The 22,851-nt window shown below is 35.6% G+C and overlaps 2 protein-coding genes across 2 annotated transcripts in view; both read left to right on the top strand.

Moving 5' to 3' along the window:
- myom1b (myomesin 1b) overlaps positions 1-16,354 on the top strand; it is a 66,659-nt gene extending 50,305 nt beyond the window's left edge. Inside the window, exons 22-35 of the mRNA XM_056462444.1 lie at positions 23-67; positions 1,608-1,744; positions 3,954-4,098; positions 4,189-4,248; positions 5,489-5,556; positions 5,648-5,761; positions 6,107-6,194; positions 7,117-7,155; positions 7,276-7,381; positions 9,617-9,780; positions 11,594-11,630; positions 11,745-11,767; positions 11,861-11,916; positions 14,393-16,354. Of these exons, the coding sequence (XP_056318419.1) occupies positions 23-67; positions 1,608-1,744; positions 3,954-4,098; positions 4,189-4,248; positions 5,489-5,556; positions 5,648-5,761; positions 6,107-6,194; positions 7,117-7,155; positions 7,276-7,381; positions 9,617-9,780; positions 11,594-11,630; positions 11,745-11,767; positions 11,861-11,916; positions 14,393-14,653 (1,343 nt within the window). The 3' untranslated portion in view covers positions 14,654-16,354. The remainder of the gene's footprint in view (positions 1-22; positions 68-1,607; positions 1,745-3,953; positions 4,099-4,188; positions 4,249-5,488; positions 5,557-5,647; positions 5,762-6,106; positions 6,195-7,116; positions 7,156-7,275; positions 7,382-9,616; positions 9,781-11,593; positions 11,631-11,744; positions 11,768-11,860; positions 11,917-14,392) is intronic.
- A 2,432-nt stretch (positions 16,355-18,786) lies between these two features.
- On the top strand, positions 18,787-22,851 carry LOC130231471 (uncharacterized). Its single transcript, XM_056460804.1, has 3 exons — positions 18,787-18,801; positions 20,240-20,657; positions 22,182-22,851. Exons 1-3 carry the CDS (start codon positions 18,787-18,789, stop codon positions 22,307-22,309), a joined length of 561 nt encoding a protein of 186 aa, XP_056316779.1. The 3' UTR covers positions 22,310-22,851.

Here is a 22,851-nt window from a genome sequence, read left to right as displayed (position 1 = left end):
TCACTTTACCTGTTCCTAACAGCTCTGAAAGAACTGCTGAAGGTCAGCCATGACCACAAATTCCCCAGTGAGTTATTTGTTTATTTTTATGTTGTTTTGTTTACAGTATCTATTTAAGTACTGAGTAATATTAAATAACTACACGCAGGTGCTATATGGTCAGAGTTATACCTGCTATTTGGTGACTTTACACTGTTTGCACTCCACAGTGTTTTTTACACTACTGCTATTCTGCTGCTTGACAAATGCTTACATTGTATACAGTTGAAGACGAAATTATTAATCCTCTGTGAATTTGTAATTCAATAATCAATAATGTAGGGCTGTTTCATAGAAAGAAGATTTTTAAACACATTTTTACAAAATGATACTAGTATTCAGCTTAAAGTGCAATATAAAGGCTTAACTAGGGTAATTGGGTTAAGTAGGCAAGATAGGTTAATTAGGCAAGTGATTGGACAACAGTGGTTTAAGCAAATTAGTATTATTTTTTAAATAATTTTAAACTGAATAATAATAATATTGAACTCAGTAGTTTTTACGTTAATAAAAAGTCACAAATGTGGTGTGCTTTTTGTGGAAGTCTGAAGTGAAGATTCTAATGGAAAAAAATTCCCTTGTTTTGGAAGATTATTCGATTCAGAAAGACAAAATTTAATTTAAAAAGTGTTTAAAAAAACTCCAAGCGTGGCAGATATGCCAAAATATAGAAGAGGTTTAATAGGAAGAGAGGTCTAATGTACATTTGAAATCAGAATTATTAAACCCAGACTAAAATTATTTTTCCTTTTTAAATATTTCCTAAATGATGTTTAACAGAGCAAGGAAATTTTCACAGTATGTCTGATAATATTTTTTCCTCTGGGGAAAGTCTGATTTGTTTTATTTTAGCTAGAATAAAAGCAGTTTTTAATTTTTTAAAAAACATTTTAAGGTCAAAATTATTAGCCCCTTTAAGCTTAATATTTTTTTCGATTGTCTACAGAAAAAACATCATTATACAATAACTTACCTAATTACCCTAACATGCCTAGTTAACCTAATTAAGCCTTTAAATGTCACTTTAAGCTGTATAGAAGTGTCTTGAAGAATATCTAGTCAAATATTATTTACTGTCATCATGACAAAGAGAAAATAAATCAGTTATTAGAAATGAGTTATTAAAACTAATATGTTTAGAAATGTGTTGAAAACATCTCTCCGTTAAACCGAAACTGGGGAAAAAACTAAACAGGGGGGCTAATAATTCAGGGGGTTTAATAACTCTGACTTCGACTGTATATCGCATTTGATAATGATGAATGTATTTGAGTTACTAATAATCAATATGTCACATGCAAGTATTTACTTATTCACGCTATATTTCATTTGCAACAATAATGTGAACTCTGACTCCGTTTTCCCAAATGAAAGCCCTTAGACAGATCACTTAAGAAATCAGGTGATTTTAAATGTATATTTTGACAAATGGAAAATATGTTTGACTTTGGATGCATGTACGTTTACATGATGCTTAAAACGATTTAATAGTTTCTCTTAAAAGGGATTTCATTTATTTATTTATTTTATTTTATTTTTCTTGCACTGCACTTTGGTTTCTCCTCCAGTCATCCCTCTGAAGACGGAGCTGGCCGTGGAGCTGCTGGAGAAAGGCAGAGTTCGCTTCTGGCTACAGGCGGCAAAAATCTCTGCCAACGCAAAAGTTGAATACGTGTTCAATGACAACATGATCTCACAGGGGGAGGTCAGATGAACACAGCCACACCAAATATTACACATAATGCTGACTGCAAATAATACTGGCAGACATAATAATAATACTAGCCGACATAATAATAATACTAGCAGATATAATAATAATACTAGCAGACATAATAATAATACTAGCAGACATAATAATAATACTAGCAGACATAATAATAATACTAGCGGACATAATAATACTAGCCGACATAATAATAATACTAGCAGACATAATAATAATACTAGCAGACATATTAATAATACTAGGAGACATAATAATACTAGGAGACATAATAATAATACTAGCCGACATAATATTAATACTAGCAGACATAATAATAATACTAGCAGACATAATAATAATACTAGCAGACATAATAATAATACTAGCAGATATAATAATAATACTAGCAGACATAATAATAATACTAGCCGACATAATAATAATACTAGCAGACATAATAATAATACTAGCCGACATAATAATAATACTAGCAGACATAATAATAATACTAGCAGACATAATAATAATACTAGCAGATATAATAATAATACTAGCAGACATAATAATAATACTAGCCGACATAATAATAATACTAGCAGACATAATAATAATACTAGCAGACATAATAATAATACTAGCAGATATAATAATAATACTAGCAGACATAATAATAATACTAGCAGACATAATAATAATACTAGCAGACATAATAATAATACTAGCAGACATAATAATAATACTAGCAGACATAATAATAATACTAGCAGATATAATAATAATACTAGCAGACATAATAATAATACTAGCAGACATAATAATAATACTAGCAGACATAATAATAATACTAGCAGACATAATAATAATACTAGCAGACATAATAATAATACTAGCAGACATAATAATAATACTAGCAGATATAATAATAATACTAGCAGACATAATAATAATACTAGCCGACATAATAATAATACTAGCAGACATAATAATAATACTAGCAGATATAATAATAATACTAGCAGACATAATAATAATACTAGCAGACATAATAATAATACTAGCAGACATAATAATAATACTAGCAGACATAATAATAATACTAGCAGACATAATAATAATACTAGCAGATATAATAATAATACTAGCCGACATAATAATAATACTAGCAGACATAATAATAATAATAATACTAGCTGACATAATAATACTAGCGGACATAATAATAATACTAGCAGACATATTAATAATACTAGGAGACATAATAATACTAGCCGACATAATAATAATAGAGGCGACATAATAATAATAATACTAGCAGACTTAATATTAATACTAGGAGACATAATAATAATACTAGCAGACATATTAATAATACTAGGAGACATAATAATACTAGCCGACATAATAATAATAGAGGCGACATAATAATAATAATACTAGCAGACATAATATTAATACTAGGAGACATAATAATAATACTAGCAGACATAATATTAATACTAGGAGACATAATAATAATACTAGCAGACATAATATTAATACTAGGAGACATAATAATAATACTAGGAGACATAATAATAATACTAGCAGACATAATATTAATACTAGCAGACATAATAATAATACTAGGAGACATAATAATAATACTAGCAGACATAATATTAATACTAGCAGACATAATAATAATACTAGCAGATATAATAATAATACTAGCAGACATAATAATAATAGGAGACATAATAATAATACTAGCAGACATAATAATAATACTAGGAGACATAATAATAATACTAGCAGACATAATATTAATACTAGCAGATATAATAATAATACTAGCAGACATAATAATAATAGGAGACATAATAATAATACTAGCAGACATAATAATAATACTAGGAGACATAATAATAATACTAGCAGACATAATATTAATACTAGCAGACATAATAATAATACTAGCAGACATAATAATAATACTAGCAGACATAATAATAATAGGAGACATAATAATAATTCCAGGAGAGATAATAATAATACTAGAAGACATATTGACAGTACTAGGATACATAGTAATAATAATAATACAAAGAGACATATTAATAATAATATGAAACATAATAGTAACATTAGAAGACATAATAATAATAATTCTAGGAGGCATAATGATAGTACTAGGAGACAATAATAATAATACTCCTGTGTGTTGTAGAAATACAAGATGAACTTTGACAAAAATACTGGCATTATTGAGATGTTCATGGAGTCTTTGGGCAAAGAGGACGAGGGCACGTTCACTTTCCAGCTTCAGGATGGAAAAGCCACCAACCAGTCCAGTCTAGTGCTAATCGGAGATGGTACGTCTGAAAATGAATGGATTTCCTACATACAGTACATGCATCTGATTTACAGAGTGTGTGTCTGTGGTGTTTTCTTATTTCTTTCAGTGTTTAAGCAGTTGCAGAAAGAATCAGAGTTTCAGAGGAAAGAATGGCATAGAAAGCAAGGTATGAGTACACTCTTCTCCAATATTATGTGTATAAACAGTGATATAAGTCCAAGATCACATTAGTTTCCTGTTTGAGTGGTGTCACATGATCATTTTATACATTTTAAAAAAATGCACTTATCGACCACTTTATTAGGTACACCTGTCCAATTGCTCGCTATTGCAAATTTCTAATCAGCCAATCACATGGCAGCAACTCAATGCATTTAGGCATGGTCAAGACGATCTGCTGCAGTTCAAAGCGAGCATCAGAATGGGGAAGAAAGGGGATTTAAGTGACTTTGAATGTGTCATGGTTGTTGGTGCCAGACAGACTGATCTGAGTATTTCAGAAACTGCTGATCTACTGGGATTTTCACGCACAACCATCTCTAGGGTTTACAGAGAATGGTCCGACTAAGAGGAAATATCCAGTGAGAGGCAGTTCTGTGGGCGCAAATGCCTTGTTGATGCCAGAGGTCAGAGGAGAATGGCCAGACTGGTTCCAGCTGATAGAAAGGCAAAGTAACTCAAATAAGCACTCGTTACAACCGAGGTCTGCAGAAGAGCATCTCTGAACATACAACACGTCCAACCTTGAGGCGGATGGGCTACAGCAGCAGAAGACCACACCGGGTGCCACTCCTGTCAGCTAAGAACAGGAAACTGAGGCTACAATTCACACAGGCTCACCAAAACTGGACAATAGAAGACTGGAGAAACGTTGCCTGGTCTGATGAGTCTCCATTTCTGCTGCCACATTCGGATGGTCGGGTCAGAATTTGGCCTCAACAACATGAAAGCATGGATCCATCCTGCCTTGTATCAACAGTTCAGGCTGGTGGTGGTGGTGTAATGGTGTGGGGGATATTTTCTTGGCACACTTTGGGCACATTAGTACCAATTGAGCATCTTGTCAACGCCACAGCCTACCTGAGTATTGTTGCTGACCATGTACATCCCTTTATGACCACAGTGTACCCATCTTCTGATGGCTACTTCCAGCAGGATAACGCACCATGACATAAAGCGTGAATCATCTCAGACTGGTTTCTTGAACTTGACAATGAGTTCACTGTACTCAAATGGCCTCCACAGTCACCAGAGCTCAATCCAATAGAGCACCTTTGGGATGTGGTATATATATAACAAAACCAAAACAAATACAGATCAAACAAAACAAAACAAAGAACTAGGTGTATGTTAATGCCATTGCAGAGACTGTGTCTGTATGCTAATCAGTCTCTACACTCTGTCAGGTCCACACTTTGTGGAGTATCTTGGTTATGAAGTGACACCCGAGTGCTGCGTCAGACTGAAGTGCAAAGTGAGCCATACGTCTCTCTACAATTCAACACTCACAAAAACTCATTCAGCTCTCTGATTCTTCATTAATCACATGCTAATCTGTGCTGTAGGTTGGTAACATGAAGAAAGACTCGACGGCGCTGTGGTATAAAGATGGACGGGAGGTGAAGGTCGACGAAAAACTGGATTTCTCTGAAGGAGTGTTAACTTTGGAGATCGCACAGGTGAGCAGCAGAAACAGACAAAAACAGGTCTTTCTGTAGCTAAAGCAGTGGAATATGCTAGTGCTAGCATCGCAAAGGTTGTGGGAAAGCAAAAACTGATCAAATGTGGACCTTCAATGCCATGCAACCAGTTAATCATGACAAAATCATGCTAGCAATATGTTTACACCAGCTAAATCATTTTAGCCTGCTAATTCATGTTAAAACGTGTCAGGAAATTGCTAAAACATCACACTAAGCAGACTACAGGATGTTAAAACATGCTCGCAAACTGATAAAACATGGTAGAAATGTTTCATCAGCTTGTCATTGTTTTCATACATGTTATTTATGTGTCAATGGCAGATTTCGAAAAAGGATGCTGGTATTTATGAAGTGGTTCTGAAAGACGAAAGAGGCAAAGACACCTCCACCCTCAACCTTACTGACCAAGGTAACACAGCTCAAATCTGACTGAAAACAACTATTAGACACTACTAAATTACATTGTTAGGGGCCACACACAATGCGTTGTTATCTGCCCAGGTTGTTATCTGGGAATAACATACCTTGGAGTGTCGCGACTGACCAATCAGAATAGAGTATTCCAGTAACAACAATTTTTTTTAAATTAATTAATAAAAAATAAAAATAAATAAATAAATAAATAATAAAAAACTATATTCATAATATATATATATATATATATATATATATATATATATATATACATACACAGTGCTCAGCATAACTGAGTACACCCCATTTGAAAATGAATATTTTTCTCCATTTCTCAGTGAATATAGGCAATGTATTTTGGTGCATTTAAACAAAACAGATTTATTAAACAGATATATTTATTTTAGTCATCAAATATATTTAGAAATTGAAAAATAATACAATTAAACTCAAGGGAAGTTTAATCACCAAAACAAGTGAGTATACCGAGAGTATGATCCTCAGAAGTTGTAATACCCAAACAGCTTGTGGAAAAAAGCAGGCATACTGAGTATAAGTGCGTATAGCAAGGACTACACCACTGATGCTGAGCACTGTATAATCAGAAGATCGCTTTGCCCCACCTCTGAGTTCTTCCACTGCTATGGAACTGACATTGATTGGAAGGATTGAAATGGGGAAAAAACATATTCTGTATGAATGGCCCATGCAAAATTTGTCTTTTTAATTAAAGCCATGTTGTGTGTTTTATGTATAATATGTGCAATATAGCTGTACATACATTTGTATGATATTTAATTCCTCAAAATTTCTCCCCAAAGATTAAGCAAATAATTTATATTGTTGCTTTTTTTCCAGAAAGCTGCCGATCATAATTAAATCATAAATGAATTGATTTTAAAAACTCTCTTTTTCAGGATTCAAAGACCTGATGAACCAGGTTTTCAGTGTTATTGGTAAGATTCACAATGTCAGCATATGACACGAAAATGAACATTTCCTCAAAATGAAAACTCCTCACAAATGTCCATTTTTAGCAGAGCAGGTCTGAAGTTTTCTTTGCCTTTTTTACACAGCAAACTCCTCGACTCCGCTAAAGATCCAGAGCACAGAGGAGGGAATCAGACTCTACACCTTTGTCAGCTATTATAATGACGAGCTGCACGTCACCTGGCATCACAAGTAAGAGTTTAAAGTCTGCATCTAATCAATGATTTACACTAGGTGCATCGCAAATGGCACACTATGCACTTATACACTATGTGCTTACACACTTACACACTCAACAGCATAGTACATGAATTTAGTGTCGTCCCTAATGGAACAATAGCATTTTTTACTAACCAGAAATTCAATCAGTTTACCTGATGACATTTGACGGCTGCCAAATTAGTGAAATAAATGACCAAACTACCAAATAGTGCAGTGTTTCCCAACCCTGTTCCTGGAGGCACACCAACAGTACATATTTTGTATGTCTCCCTTTTCTGACCCATTAACTTCAGGTGTTGGGAGTCTCTTCTGATGTTATGATAAGTTGATTCAGGTGTGTTTGATTAGGGAGAGGTTGAAAATGTGTAATGTTGGTGTGCCTTCAGGAACAGGGTTGGGAAACACTGAAATAGTGCCTGTCATGAGTATAACCGCATTCACCATCGGGAGGCGGTGTGGTGAGAAATCCAGTCCCCCCTGCAATCCAGCCTAGGACCCCAATGAATTTTCTGCGTTGAATGCCTGATCAAAAGCTATTCTACTTCTCCACCCTGCTGAAAAAATCCAGCTTAAACCAGCCTAGGCTGGTTGGCTGGTTTTAGCTGGTCAACCAGTCCGGTTTTAGAGGGGTTTTGGCCATTTCTAGTCTGGTTTCCAGCCATTTCCAGCCTGGTCTTAGCTGGTTAGGCTGGAAAATGACCAGCTAAAACCAGCTTGACCAGCGTGGTTTAAGCTGGACAAGCTGGTTTTAGCTGGTCATCTCCCTGCCTGACCAGCTAGGACCAGGCTGGAAATGGCTGGAAACAAGCCTGAAAATGGCCAAAACCCCTCTAAAACCGGACTGGTTGACCAGCTAAAACCAGCCAACCAGCCTAGGCTGGTTTAAGCTGTTTTTTTCAGTAGGGCACAGTGCAATTATTATCATATTTGGTGCTTTTTATAGTCTATTCTCAGTCTTGTGATTATAACAAGACTAATAATATTAGTAACATTATTATCTGTAACTACAAGTTAAAGACATGTATAGTTAAAATAACTGAAAAGATTGTAGACCTAACCTGCATATTCTAAAGTTATTAACTGATCATTATTACTTATAATGTAGGATCTTATTCTGCATCCCTATCCAAAACCTAAACACATCTTCTACCTTACTAACATGTCTTTTTGATGTTTTATGTATTTAAATATTCACATAAGAAGTGGTAGCACTATCTAAAATAAAAGCCCCAACGAGAAATTCTCCATGCCACACAACACATGCCTTTAGTTGTTCATTAGTATATGAAACACATAATTTAAAATAGTTTTATGTCATTATAACGCTCTTTTACATGACATACATTTAAACAAGTTTTCGGCGACGCAGTGGCTCAGTAGGTAGTACTGTCGCCTCACAGCAAGAAGGTCGCTGGTTCGAGCCTCAGCTAAGTTGGCGTTTCTGTGTAGGGAGTTTGCATGTTCTCCCTGCGTTCGCGTGGGTTTCCTCCGGGTGCTCTGGTTTCCCCCACAGTCCAAAGACATGCAGTACAGGTGAATTGGGTAGGCTAAATTGTCTGTAGTGTATGAGTGTATGTGTGAATGAGCTGCGTAAAAATGTGCTGGATAAGTTGGCGGTTCATTCCACTGTGGTGACCCCGGACTAATAAAGGAAAATTAATTAATTAATAAATATTCGCTGCATACATATACATTATATATATATATATATATATATATATATATATATACATATATATACATATATATATATATATATATATATATATATATATATATATATATATATATATATATATTTTTTTTTTTTTTTTTATCAGGCGCTACAAACTATACCTATTACAACTCCAGTGAACCAATAGGATCACTCCTAGGTGGATAAAATTGTCAGGAAGGTACTCGATTACTCATGACAGCGGCATAATCACTCATTCAGGAGAATATTGGTTGTACAATCTAAAGTAAAAAAATAATCCAACGTCAGTGCCTGGTAGCTCCGCCTCTTCCGCTAGATAAGCAAAGCGGTGACCGTGAATGTTAGAGTGGGAACCCTGCAAATCATCCAAAATGAAGTATTTTATCTGCAGAGTTTTCTGTGAGGTTTGAGAGGGCAGAATATGCAGTCTGTACAGTTGAAACATCATTACGGCTATGGGGAGTCCCCATAAAACATGAAAACCCAACATATGTGTGTTGTTGCTGCAGGGACGCCGCGATCGCTTTCACCGAGCGCATTAAGAGCGGTGTTGTTGGAGAACAGCTGTGGCTGCAGATCTCTGAACCCACAGAGAAAGACAAAGGCAAATACGCCATTGAGTTCTTCGATGGGAAAGGAGGATTACGCAGAACTGTGGAGCTCGCTGGACAAGGTGAAGAGACACAAAGACATTCACTGAAGAAAGTGTTTTCCAGCTTTATTTAGAACACAGGTGTCAAAGTCAATTCCTGGAGGGCCGCAGCTCTGCACAGTTTTGTTTCAACCCTAATCAGATACACCTGATTGAACTAATCAAGGTGTTCAAGACTACTCCAGAACACCTTCATTAGCTAGATCAGCTGTATTTGATTAGGGTGGAGAGCTGCGGCCCTCCAGGAATTGAGTTTCAGATGACACGTACATATTTTAAAGTGGACCTATTATGCAAAAATGACTTTTAGAAGGGGTTTAAGCACAGTTATGCTGCAACAGTGTGTGAATATAACCAGCTTCTCATGGTAAACATTAATTAATTATATTTTTTTATAATCACACTTGATAGAAACAGTCTGCAGAAACACTTTGATTGACATTCTCCCTTTGTACGTGTCATCAGAGGGGGAAAGCCCCGCCCACTAGTGACCCTCATTAGCATAAACAGCCTTCAGTGAGTCTCTTTTTACTGCACATAAGCAGTATTTCATTTCAATATATTATCAACAAGTAAATGTTTTTGAAGTTAGACTCTAAGATTTGATGTTTGCTACTAATGGATTTAACATACTTCTTTTGGTCACACTTAATATTAAGGTATTTAATGGTTATTCTCAATATAAACAAACTATTAACTAAGACTTTTTGTTCAAACTCCTAATCTGATGCTTATTAATAGTTATTAAGGTAGGAGTTGGGTTTAAGTTTTGGGTAGGATTAGGGATGTTAAATAAAATCATACTTTATAAGCACTAATAAACAGTTAAGATCTTAATATTGACCAGATAATAAGCCAATAGTGGGAATTGGTTCTTAAACTAACGCATTACTCTTCTTATGTATAAGGATGTTTCTTTAGAAGTGCTATTTATTCAATCCAGGCTCATTCTGAAAACGTAGTCCTGAGGACGTTTCTGGAGACCGCGAATTATGTAGCCGGAGGTACGTATGGCTGCATTTTGTTTTTTAAGCGAACACTGCGGGGCGGTATGACGCCGTTCCTTTTAGCGCTCGCCGGCTGTCCGCTTGACTTCATGTGGAGGGCTTTCCCGCCGCAACCAGTTTGTCCGGTTAGCTCGTCCTGTGCGTCGGCGGACTCGAGACGCAGAGAGGAGCTGACCACGACGACGACGAGCGGGTTCGAGTCTGAGGAAAAGCGGTTCCAGAAATCAGGTAAGACTAAAACAGAATCCAAGAAATAAAGCGAAGAGGTTCATAACAGGGTGAGAATGTGGTAAAATCCGAAAACGTGGTAAAAATTTTTTTTAAATAAATAAAAAATAAAAATCGGACGAGGCCTTTTCTTTTTCCGGACGGCTTTTGTAAATCGTTGGTTGGGTTTAGGGCGGGCAGGTCGATCGGTAAAATTGGTTGGGTTCGGAGAAGGAGGAGGGTGGGTCGGCAGGCCGATTAGCCGGTCGCCCAGTCAATCATTCAGCCAGTCGGACAGACAGACGTTCGTTCGACAGCGGCCTCTGGTGGGTTCACGCGGGTGCGAATGGCACTCGCGGGAGACGTCCGAGAAGCCAAAAAGGCGCACACAGCGGCCTCTCGCGGATTCGCGAAAACCAAAAACTGCAAAAATACATACCTCCCGGGACGTATTTCGCGGTCTCCAGAAACGTCCTCGGGACTACATTTTCAGAATGAGCCTGGGTTGTATTTATTTTTGTGTAGCTTTGGTAGTGATGCAAAAATGAGCATCAAAATATTGTTTAGCATGCCTCATGAGGAGTTTTATAATAATCAAGCATTTTTTTGTCATATTTCAGCGTTTGATGATGCATTTGCTGAATTTCAAAGACTCAAGTGAGTATCTTTACACTTGGAAAATACTGTAATTTATGATAGATACTACTCTGACTGAGTGTTGAAATGACAAACAGTAATATTGTAATTTTCCCCTTTCATTTTCTTCCGTAGGGCTGCAGCGATTGCAGAGAGAAGTGAGTGGACGAAGGCAGAAATAGAGGATTTATGTTACATGTTGCAGATGTGATGAGTGTACTGTAAGTGTATAATTTCAATGCTTTTCCCAGATCGTGCTCGTGTGGCTGGTGGTTTACCTGATGTTGTGACCATACAAGAGGGCAAGGTAACGTGCAGGATTTCTGGTTCGAAAAGGGTTCCCACAGGTCATGAATTTCTGGCATATCATAGCATTTTAAAAGATCGATTGCATACATTAGCTATGTTTCCATCCAAAAATGCGAATGAACTTTATGCGCAAAACTGAATTATCGCATGAAAGACGTGCGAATAAAGCAGCGTTTCCATCCAACGAGTCAAAGCGAACAAAATCATCACTTCCTGATTAAACAGCGCCAAATATCAACAGTAAAAACTGAATTTGCTGCGGTAGGAGAAGCTGCCTCAATCTTTTCTATATTTAATAAATGACTTGCGCTGCAAAAGGCAATCCTGACATGCAGTGAACGTACGGTGGTGTTTAAAGGTGTCAGACGCGGAGCACAGACGCTCTTGACAGTTCTGGAGGTCATTAATAATATAATAACACTAATACTTAAACGGTAAGGCGTTATAGAATGACCAAAACACCACTTCAGAAGTTTTACAATGTGCTCAGCCTGCTGGTGTGTCCGTTTACACACATTTTCATCATCACATGATCTCTTATCACAAAATCACATGACCTTTTTTAATGCACATACTGAAATTTGTTTCATTTGAAAAGTGTTTCCATCGTAGATTATGTGCATCTTTTCTTATCGAATAAAAAGTTTATCCTACTCAGTTATGTGCATACGTTTTTTATGCGCATTTTCATTGTTTATGCGCATCATGGCGTTTCCATCAACCGTTTTTTTATGCGCATATCCAAAATGCACATAAAAATAGGTGGATGGAAACATAGCTATTGATAGTCAGGCAATTTTTGATGTTTTTTTCCAAATCATGGCACATCAGGGATTTTAGTTTGTCATTTAAAACTTTACTTTCCATTCTATTACATGTTTGCTTTTTATAGTGTTGTAATAATTAAAAAAATATATTATTTATTTGATTAGGTGGCATAAGTGGTTGCGGGCAGAAATGAAAATATAGCTAATTACTTTTAAGTTCTGATTCTGGTATGTATTAAGTCACATATTTAAACTATTAGATTTGTGTAAAGCTTTGTTTTCAGCTTTAGCATGGTGTCCTAAACCGTTTTGACATGAAAACATGCGATTGACGATATATTTAATTGTTTGTCTGCTGATTATAGTTCATGATATTTCAGCTTTAGTCAGTGAATGTCAGGGAATTTGATATTTGGCTTAGAGTGGGAAGCTTTTAATTAAAAAAAAAAAGTAACACTTTACTTTAAGTCACAATTCACGCTATTAAGAAACAGTTAACTAACACTACTAGCTTAATAAACTACCAATTTGCTGATTTTCAACAGTTAGTAAGGTAGAAGTTGGGTTTAGGTTTTGGGTAGGGATGCAGAATAAAATCTATATTTTAGAAATCTATATTATCTATATTATATTATTATAAAAATCTCTCTCTCTCTCTCTCTTTCTCTCTTTCTCTCTCTCTCTCTCTCTCTCTCTCTCTCTCTCTCTCTCTCTCTCTCTCTCTCTCTCTCTCTCTCTCTCTCTCTCTCTCTCTCTCTATATATATATATATATATATATATATATATATATATATATATATATATATATATACTGTATATATATATATATATATATTACATATCGTATAACTACTAATGAACAGTAATAACTTTATAATATGCAGGTTAGAGCTGCATGATATTGGTAAAATCTGACATTGCGATATTTTGTTTTCCTGCAATATATATTGCGATACGAATACAATTTCACCAGCTTGAATAGCTCATTCATTTAGATTGATTGGGTTGATTTTGTAAGGGTGTGAATCATGTATATAAAAAAACAAAACAAATTGCAAGCAAGAATAATTATAATAATTAATATAAGAATAATAAGAGCAAAGAAACAAGTCAAATAAACAGTGCCATTGAATAATGAAGTGCAAAATAATCTTTGTATTAATAATTCAGTAAAGGTATTCTTAATTATAGGTACAAATGTTGTATGTTATTGTGCCTGACTGCTTTAAACTCATTTAAAAAGCCTTTATAACATATGCAAATGATAAAGTTTCCCTCTCTTATGGTTATACTTTGCAATGACTTCACAAATTTCATGTATTTTCAATTGTTGATCAACTATAATCCCAACTTAACATTGCATATCCTGCGATGTGACTATTGCGGACACATAAATTGCAATCTCTATGCAAAAATGATATATTTGTGCAGCCCAAATGCAGGTAATGCAGTAGTTAATAGCATGAATTGTGACTTAAACTGAAGTATTACCAAAAATATATATATTATAATAATAATTCCAGCCAAACTAAAAGAAATGACTTACTCCAAAAGAGAAAAACCTAACAAGAAATACTGTGAATAGTGTAATTTTCTCTGTTAAACATCACTTGGCAGATATTTAGAAAAGAATTAAATAATAATCAGTATTTTCCATACAAAAGACAGCAGTTTGAGTATGTTTCTGGTGTCTCTCCTGTGTTAGTCGCTGAACCTGACCTGTAATATCTGGGGTGATCCTGTACCAGAGGTGACGTGGCTGAAGAACGAGCGCGAGATGGTTTCAGATGATCACTACATCCTCAAGTTTGAGTCTGGAAAGTTTGCCAGTTTCACCATCACCAGCGTCAATACGGCCGATTCTGGCAAGTACAGCATCCTGGTCAAGAATAAATACGGCACGGAGAGCGGAGACTTCACCGTAAGTGTCTTCATGCCAGACGAGGAGCACGGCAAGAAAAAATAAATTGAAAAAAGGATTAACTTAGAAATTGATTATAGTGCAATACAAAAAACAGGTTAAAGTACAGAGATGATGTATTTACTAACACAAACAAACAATGAATAATACATTTACTACAGTATTTATTCATCTTTGTTAACGTTAATGGAAATAAAGTTGTTAGTTTTTGCTACTCAGTGCATTAACCAATGTTTACAAGCACAACTATGGAGACCGAAGAGTATGCAAATAATAGGATTAATAAATGCTGTACACGTATCGTTCATTCTTAGTTTATGTTAGTAAACTTACATTAATTAGTTCATGCAGAAATATATTAATAATAATTAATGCCCAGTTTATATTTCACATCCGAAGGTACAAAAGTTTGGAATAATTACATTTTTATGTTGTTTCTGATGCTTGCCAAGGCTGTATTTATATGACAAAACAAAACAGATCATTAAGTGAGGTTTATTAATAAACAAATTTCGAGAGGATCATGTGCTTATGATTTATCACAGCCGGTCTCGTATTAAGCTAATCAGTATCATCCAATCATATGAGCCATAAGCTACTATAAATAACCACAGTTTTCAGTCCACCTTATCTTTGTTTGGAAGAACCCCCCCTTCCTCCCCATTCTCCTCCTTCACCTTAGATCGGGTGGCACGGAGGCCCAGCGGTTAGCACTGTTAGCCCCACAGCAAGAACACTGCCAACCCTGGTCCTGCCAGGTCGGTAGGTGTTTCTGTGAGGAGTTTGTATGTTCTCCCCGTGTCCGCGTGGGTTTTCCCTGGGTTCTCCGGTTTCCTCCCACCATCCAAATACATACATCATGCATAACAATCAAGCATTTGTCTAGCCCCTTTTTTTCCTCACATGTTCCCTTAGCTACTGCAGACGGGGAGTTCTGAGATCCACCGAGCTCAGACTCCCCTCTCGCTCTGCAAATGGGAGGAAGCCCCGGGCTCGAGGATCCCTTGAGCTCGGGGCTCTCTCCCGGGACAGCATGCCAAACAAGCTTTTGATGAATCATCAGCTAAGTGTGAACTCTTGAAATGATATTGCAATCCAAATGAAAGGTTTTACAATTGTATTATATATAAAAATATATATTTATACAAGCATCATTAATATAAACTCAAATCTATTTCATGAAAACTATCAAATGCAATCCTAGTGAGCACAAGAAACCTTTAGAAACATAAAAAAACATGTTATTCCACACTTTCCCCTAAATCCGGTGGTGTTTTTCACAATGGAGAGTATCAACATGGTGCTAATATCTTGATTTTCGCTAAATGAAAAGTATTGGTCCAAGTTTTAATCCACCACACACACAATCAAAAGCAGTGTTTTAACAGGAAACACACTGTGATTTGCAGTTTGCATTATTTACTTGACAGTATTCTCCGTTGTGGTGTAAGAAAATAAAAGAGCCCATATTAGAGAATGAATGATTTCAGATTGTACTGTGTGACTTTCCTTGTGTAGATTTAGTGAAGAAACAAGCACATAAAGATGATCAGATATGACTTGAGAGACAAATGCTCCATTTCTCTATGGTTTATCATTATTCTGTCCTGAAAGGCAGGTGCATAGATTCATAAAACCACCAATCACTGCTGTATAGAAATCCTTTAAAAAGGGTTAGTTCACACAACAATTTAAATGATGTTATTAGTTTTTCATCCTCATGTAGCTTCAATCTCTTGTACACAATTTAAAACACTTAAAAAAGACTTATTTTACAACTCCCATAGCCTGCTAGAGTCATGGTATGGCAGCAAAGTTAATTGAATATTACGCCAGAATGAGAGCATAGTTCCTAATCGTATCAGCCTAGAAAATAGCAGCTTGATGTAACTAAAAAAGACTCAAGCTTTAAATAGGAAAATTATTGAAACTCTTTGGTCATTTTTGAGTGAGATGCTAATGGTCTAATCTAATTCAGTGATCTATGCTAAGCTAAGCTAAAGTGCTCACGATAGACCTGGATATTGACTGAATGGTTTTAAAACTGGCTAAACTCTACTGTTTAACAACAAGGGAGTGAAACTTTAAATAGCAAATTTATTGAAACTCTTCGGTCATTTTATGAGCGAGATGCTAATGGTCTAATCCGATTCAATGATCTATGCTAAGCTAAGCTAAAAGTGCTCCCCCCAGACCCAGAGATCAGCTGAATGAATTAAAAACTGGCTAAACTCAACTGTTTAACAATGAGGGAGTCAAGCTTTAAATAGCAAAATTATGGAAACTCTTTGGTCATTTTTTGAGCAAGATGCTAATGGTCTAATCTGATTCAATGATCTATGCTAAGCTAAGCTAAAAGTGCCCACACCAGACCCAGAAAATGGCTGAATGAATTAAAAACTGGCTAAACTCAACTGTTTAACAATGAGGGAGTCAAGCTTTAAATAGCAGTTACTGAAACTCTTTGGTCATTTTTGAGTGAGATGCTAATGCTCTAATCCGATTCAATGATCTATGCTAAGCTAAGCTAAAAGTGCACCAGACCCAGAAAATGGCTGAATGAATTAAAAACTGGCTAAACTCAACTGTTTAACTATGAGGGAGTCAAGCTTTAAATAGCAAAGTTACAGAAACTCTTTGGTCATTTTTGAGTGAGATGCTAATGGTCTAATGCGATTCAATGATCTATGCTAAGCTAAGATAAGCTAATAGTGCTCCTCCCAAACCCATCAGCTGAATGACTTAAAAACTGGCTAAACTCAACTGTTTAACTATGAGGGAGCTGTAAAATAAGCCTGTTTAACTATGAGGGAGTCAAGCTTTAAATAGCAAAATTATTGAAACTCTTTTTTGAGTGAGATGCTAATAGTCTAATCCGATTCAATGATCAATGCTAAGCTAAAAGTATTCCCTTCAGACCCAGAGATCGGCTGAATGAATTAAAAACTGGCTAAACTCAACTGTTTAACAATGAGGGAGCTGTAAATTAAGCCTATTTTCAAAAAAATAAAAGGTGGAGTGTTGCTTTAAGACATTTTAGATGATATCAGAGAGCTCCCTCATCGTCTATAACCATCAAGATATTCCAAGTCAAGAAAAGCAAGCAAAAATATAGTCGAAACAGTGATTTCAATGGCTCAACTGTAATCACTGAAGCTCCAAGAGAACATTTGCGCACCAAAAAAACCCATTAAAATGATTTTGTTTGCTTATATCGTTCCCATCAGATCAGGTTGCATGTTTACTAGGATCAGAGTGACATATTATAATTAGAGTCCTATTGCAGTGCTTAGTAAACATACACCCTGATCTGATGTTGAGTTGTTTTTACAGTTTTTTTGGTTCACTAAAGTGTCCTTGGAGCTTCATATGATTACAGTTGAGCCACTGAAATGACATGAACTGCTTTGACAATGTTTTTGTTTTGTGGACTTTAAACGATTAGAGAGCTCTCGGGTTTCATCTAAAATATCTTAATTTGTGTTTAGAAGATAAACAAAAGTCTCAGGGGATTATTGAAATTACATGAGAGAGTAATTAAAGGGATAGTTCACCCAAAATAATGAAAATTTACTCAATTTACTCACACTGAAGTGGTTCCAAACCTTTGATTTCTTTTTTCTGTTGAACAAAAAAGAAGATATTTAGAAAAATGTTGGAAACATGTAACCACTGACTTTAATAGTAGGAAAAACACATACTATGAGAGTCAATAGTTACAGGTTTCCAACATTTTTCAAAATATCTTCTTGTGTGTTCAACAGAAGAATGAAACTCATAAAGGTTTTGTGTAAGTAATTAATACTGAAAATTTTGTGTGAACTATCCCTTTAACACACCACATGAATCCATGCTCCTGCTCCAAGATCTGTGTGTGTGTGATTCACGTTCCTAATAAACCACTGCATGCGTGATCAGCAGTTCTGACGTCACTTCCTGTTTTACCTCACAGATAATGATATGACTTCCTCCTCTGTGTTATTTCCAATAAATGGAGCTGATTTTCTCTCGACTCCCTGTCTGTGTGATTCCCTTGTTTTCTTCTTCTTCTTCACACACATCCCTCCTTCCTCAAGCCTGCATCTGATGTCTGAACACTCGGATCCACCTGAACACCACCGCTAACTTTACCTTCAACGTGTAACCTGCACAAACTCACAATAAACTGAGGGTTAATGATGGAAAGGTTTCAAGTACGGAAACCTGTTACCGCTACTGGATATAAAAAAATATAATTAATTGGAAAAAAATATATAATAATAAATAAATAAATAAAAAATATATTATTGCATTATTAAGTCAGAATTCTGAGTTGTGAAGTCAGAATTCTGAGTTATAAAGTCGCAATTCTAAGATATAAAGTCGGAATTCTGAGTTATTAAGTCAGAGTTACGAGTTATAAAGTCAGAATTCTGAGTTATTAAGTCAGAATTGCAAGTTATTAAGTCAGAATTCCGAGTTATTAAGTCAGAATTGCAAGTTATTAAGTCAGAATTCCGAGTTATTAAGTCAGAATTGCGAGTTATAAAGTCAGAATTGCGAGTTATAAAGTCAGAATTGCGAGTTATAAAGTCAGAATTGTGAGTTATAAAGTCAGAATTGCGAGTTATAAAGTCAGAATTCTGAGTTATTAAAAAGTCTGACTTTATAACTCACAATTCTGACTTTATAACTCGCAATTCTGACTTTATAACTCACAATTCTGACTTTATAACTCGCAATTCTGACTTTATAACTCGCAATGCTGACTTTATAACTCGCAATTCTGACTTTATAACTCGCAATTCTGACTTTATAACTCGCAATTCTGACTTTATAACTCACAATTCTGACTTAATAACTCGCAATTCTGACTTTATAACTCGCAATTCTGACTTTATAACTCGCAATTCTGACTTTATAACTCACAATTCTGACTTAATAACTCGCAATTCTGACTTTATAACTCACAATTCTGACTTTATAACTCACAATTCTGACTTTATAACTCGCAATTCTGACTTAATAACTCGCAATTCTGACTTTATAACTCACAATTCTGACTTAACTCGCAATTCTGACTTAATAACTCGCAATTCTGACTTAACTCGCAATTCTGACTTTATAACTCACAATTCTGACTTTATAACTCACAATTCTGACTTTATAACTCACAATTCTGACTTAATAACTCGCAATTCTGACTTAATAACTCGCAATTCTGACTTAATAACTCGCAATTCTGACTTTATAACTCGCAATTCTGACTTTATAACTCACAATTCTGACTTTATAACTCACAATTCTGACTTTATAACTCACAATTCTGACTTAATTTTTTAAGTTTTTTTTAAATGTATTATATATATATATATATATATATATATATATATATATATATATATATATATATATATATATATATATATATATATATATATATATAAAATTTGTATAATAAAAAAAATTCCAATAATTTGTTTTTATTCAGTGGTGGGAACGGGCAATAACACACGCTCATGTTTTTCCTTTAAGGGTCAGTTCACACAAAATTGTAAATTCAGTTATCAGTATTATTTATCCTGAAACAAAGATATAAGAATGAACTGGAGAATGCATTTGTATGTAATTTTTACCTCTTGCTCTCACCAGTTGAATGTGATTGAAAGCGTGCCTGATTTCGGTGTGGTGTCATATCTGGCCGACGCAGAAGGAAACATCAACGTTGGCTCCACGATGACTCCTGTACCAACAAAGCCTTCAAAAAGATCATTTCCCACCACACCCAGCACGGTCACTCCAACTCTAACATCAACCCCGACTAATGCAAACCCCCAAAATAAAACTACAGCTACTGAAAACCAAACCTCTAGTACAGACCCACCAACACAGATCAGTGAAAATCAAACCACAAGCACTCCTTTAAACCCACCAGATCAATCCTTGGGTTCCCCTATTCCTCAAAACCAAACCTTAGGTACAGTAATACACTCAAATCCACAATGCTCCAGTCCCACAGAAGAAGAAGAGGAGTTTGTGGATGATGGGAAGATGACAGGCAGGCTGGAAGGTGAGCAAGAGTGCAGAAATATACAAACACACAGCTTTTAGACATAAACCTTTGGAAACACTTTATTTTGAGGTGAGCTTGTTACAGGTACTATAGTAATTACAATTAATTAAAGCATAATTACACACAACTTACCCTAAAATCAAACCCGCATTTGAGCTGGAGCTCGATAGCTAGCGTTTAACTGCTGACACATATCTAGGCTAATTTATAAGCTAGTTTTAAACAGCAGATGGCGCTCTAGGCTAGTTTTTAACAGCAGACGTTGCTCTAGGGCAAATTAGGCTAGTTTTAAACATCAGATACCACACTAGGCTAATTTATAGGATAGTTTTTAACAGCAGATGAGACACTAGGCTAGTTTTTACGCTCGTCCTGAACAGCAGATAGTTCTCTAGGCTCATTTTTAATAGCAGACTGGGCTCTAGACTAGTGTTTACCAGCAGACGGCGCTCTAGGCTAGTGTTTAACTACAGATGGCGCTCTAGGCTTATTTACAGGCTAGTGTTTAACAGCAGATGGCACACTAGGCTAAATTATATGCATGTGCTCCCTAGGCTAGTTTTTAACAGCAGACAGCTCTGTAGGCTAGTTTTTTTGTCAGATTTTTAGGCTAGGCTAGCAAATGGTGCTCTTTTTCTCATTAGATTTATGTAAACACAACTCACTATGAACACTCGTTATTCACGTAAACCTTTCCTAACTTTATTAATGATTACTTTAGGTTCGAGTGGTATTTGCAGAGAACGGCTGTTTTGAAAAATTTCTCCAACCATTTTTGCCACAGCTCTAATTTTAACCCCAATCATGTAGTAACTACGTGTAATTAATTAGCAAATAAATAATAATAGATGTGAGTTGCACTGTAAAAAAAAGACACCTTAAAATAAAGCATGACCAAATGTTCTTAACAGGCATCGATGTTCCATAAACAGGATTTCTGCAAGTTTCACAATCAAATTGAAGATTTTTTAAGACCCCGTGGACACCCTGATAAAGAAATTATTTGTTATCCCAACAGAAAAAAACAGCTTAAACCAGCCGAGGCTGGTTGGCTGGTTTTAGCTGGTCGACCAACCTGGTTTTAGAGGGGTTTTGGCCATTTCCAGGCTGGTTTCCAGCCATTTCCAGCCTGGTCTTAGCTGGTCATGCTGGAAAATGACCAGCTAAAACCAGCTTGACCAGCCTAGACAATCTGGGGGCCCAGCCAAAACCAGCTATGTCCATCTTATTTTCCAGCCTGACCAGCTAAGACCATGCTGGAAATGGCTGGAAACCAGCCTGGAAATGGCCCAAACCCCTCTAAAACCAGACTGGTCAACCAGGCTGGTTAAAGCTGGATTTTTCAGCAGAGATATAATTATTTATAAATTAATTGTTCTTTTATATCTTTGATGTAAAAACCTTTTTTTTTTTGGAGTCTTTATCTTAAAGAGTGTACAAAAGTGAGTATTTTGCAGAGCGGATGTGATCTTCAGGTTTTGTTTCATACAGACTCTGTAAATCTGGGATTGTGTGGTTTAGAAGCAGAGGCGGCTGAAGATGAGCATCTTACAGAAGCTGTTTCTACACATGAACCAGAAACCACATGTCCAACAGAACCAGAGAACGACCCAGAGGAACCTACACCAGATCCTGATACTGCAAACTAGGACTGGAAAACTGAGAAATGTTTGAGGACACAGTTTAACTCTCTTTTAGAATTAGAGGAACTGGGTGCATGTGACTTATTGATTTAGAGCTTTATTGATTAGTATCTGTTTTAGCATGGTAAAAAATGGTTTGGGTTGATTTGAAATTATATTTCAGTATTTTTGTGTTCACAAGAGAAACTATATTAAAAAAAATAAGTAAAAGTGTGGTTCAGAGCTTTTGCAAGCGAAAGCCACAATTTCTAAGAGGAATGGTACAGAGTCCAAACTAACTGTGAAAGTTCTGGAAAAGTTTTGAATAAATAATGTTCTTCCAGTTACTTTAACAGAACGTTCACAAAAAAAGTTGTTTTTTTTAACCCTTTGGTGTTGTTGTTTTATTTTATATTCATATTGATGCTTTTATTAAGGGGTTTACCCAAAAATGAAAGTTTACACACTATTTACTGGTGGTTCCTAAACCTTTATGAGTTTCTTTTTTATGTTAAAAATAAATTAAGATATTTTGAAGAAAGCTGGAAACCTGTAACCATTGACTTCAA

The sequence above is a fragment of the Danio aesculapii genome, chromosome 7 (genome assembly GCF_903798145.1).
Source record: "Danio aesculapii chromosome 7, fDanAes4.1, whole genome shotgun sequence".
In the NCBI taxonomy this organism is placed as follows: Eukaryota; Metazoa; Chordata; class Actinopteri; order Cypriniformes; family Danionidae; genus Danio; species Danio aesculapii.
Note: the sequence above shows the minus strand (reverse complement) of the source record. Positions and strands in the feature narration are given on the sequence as shown.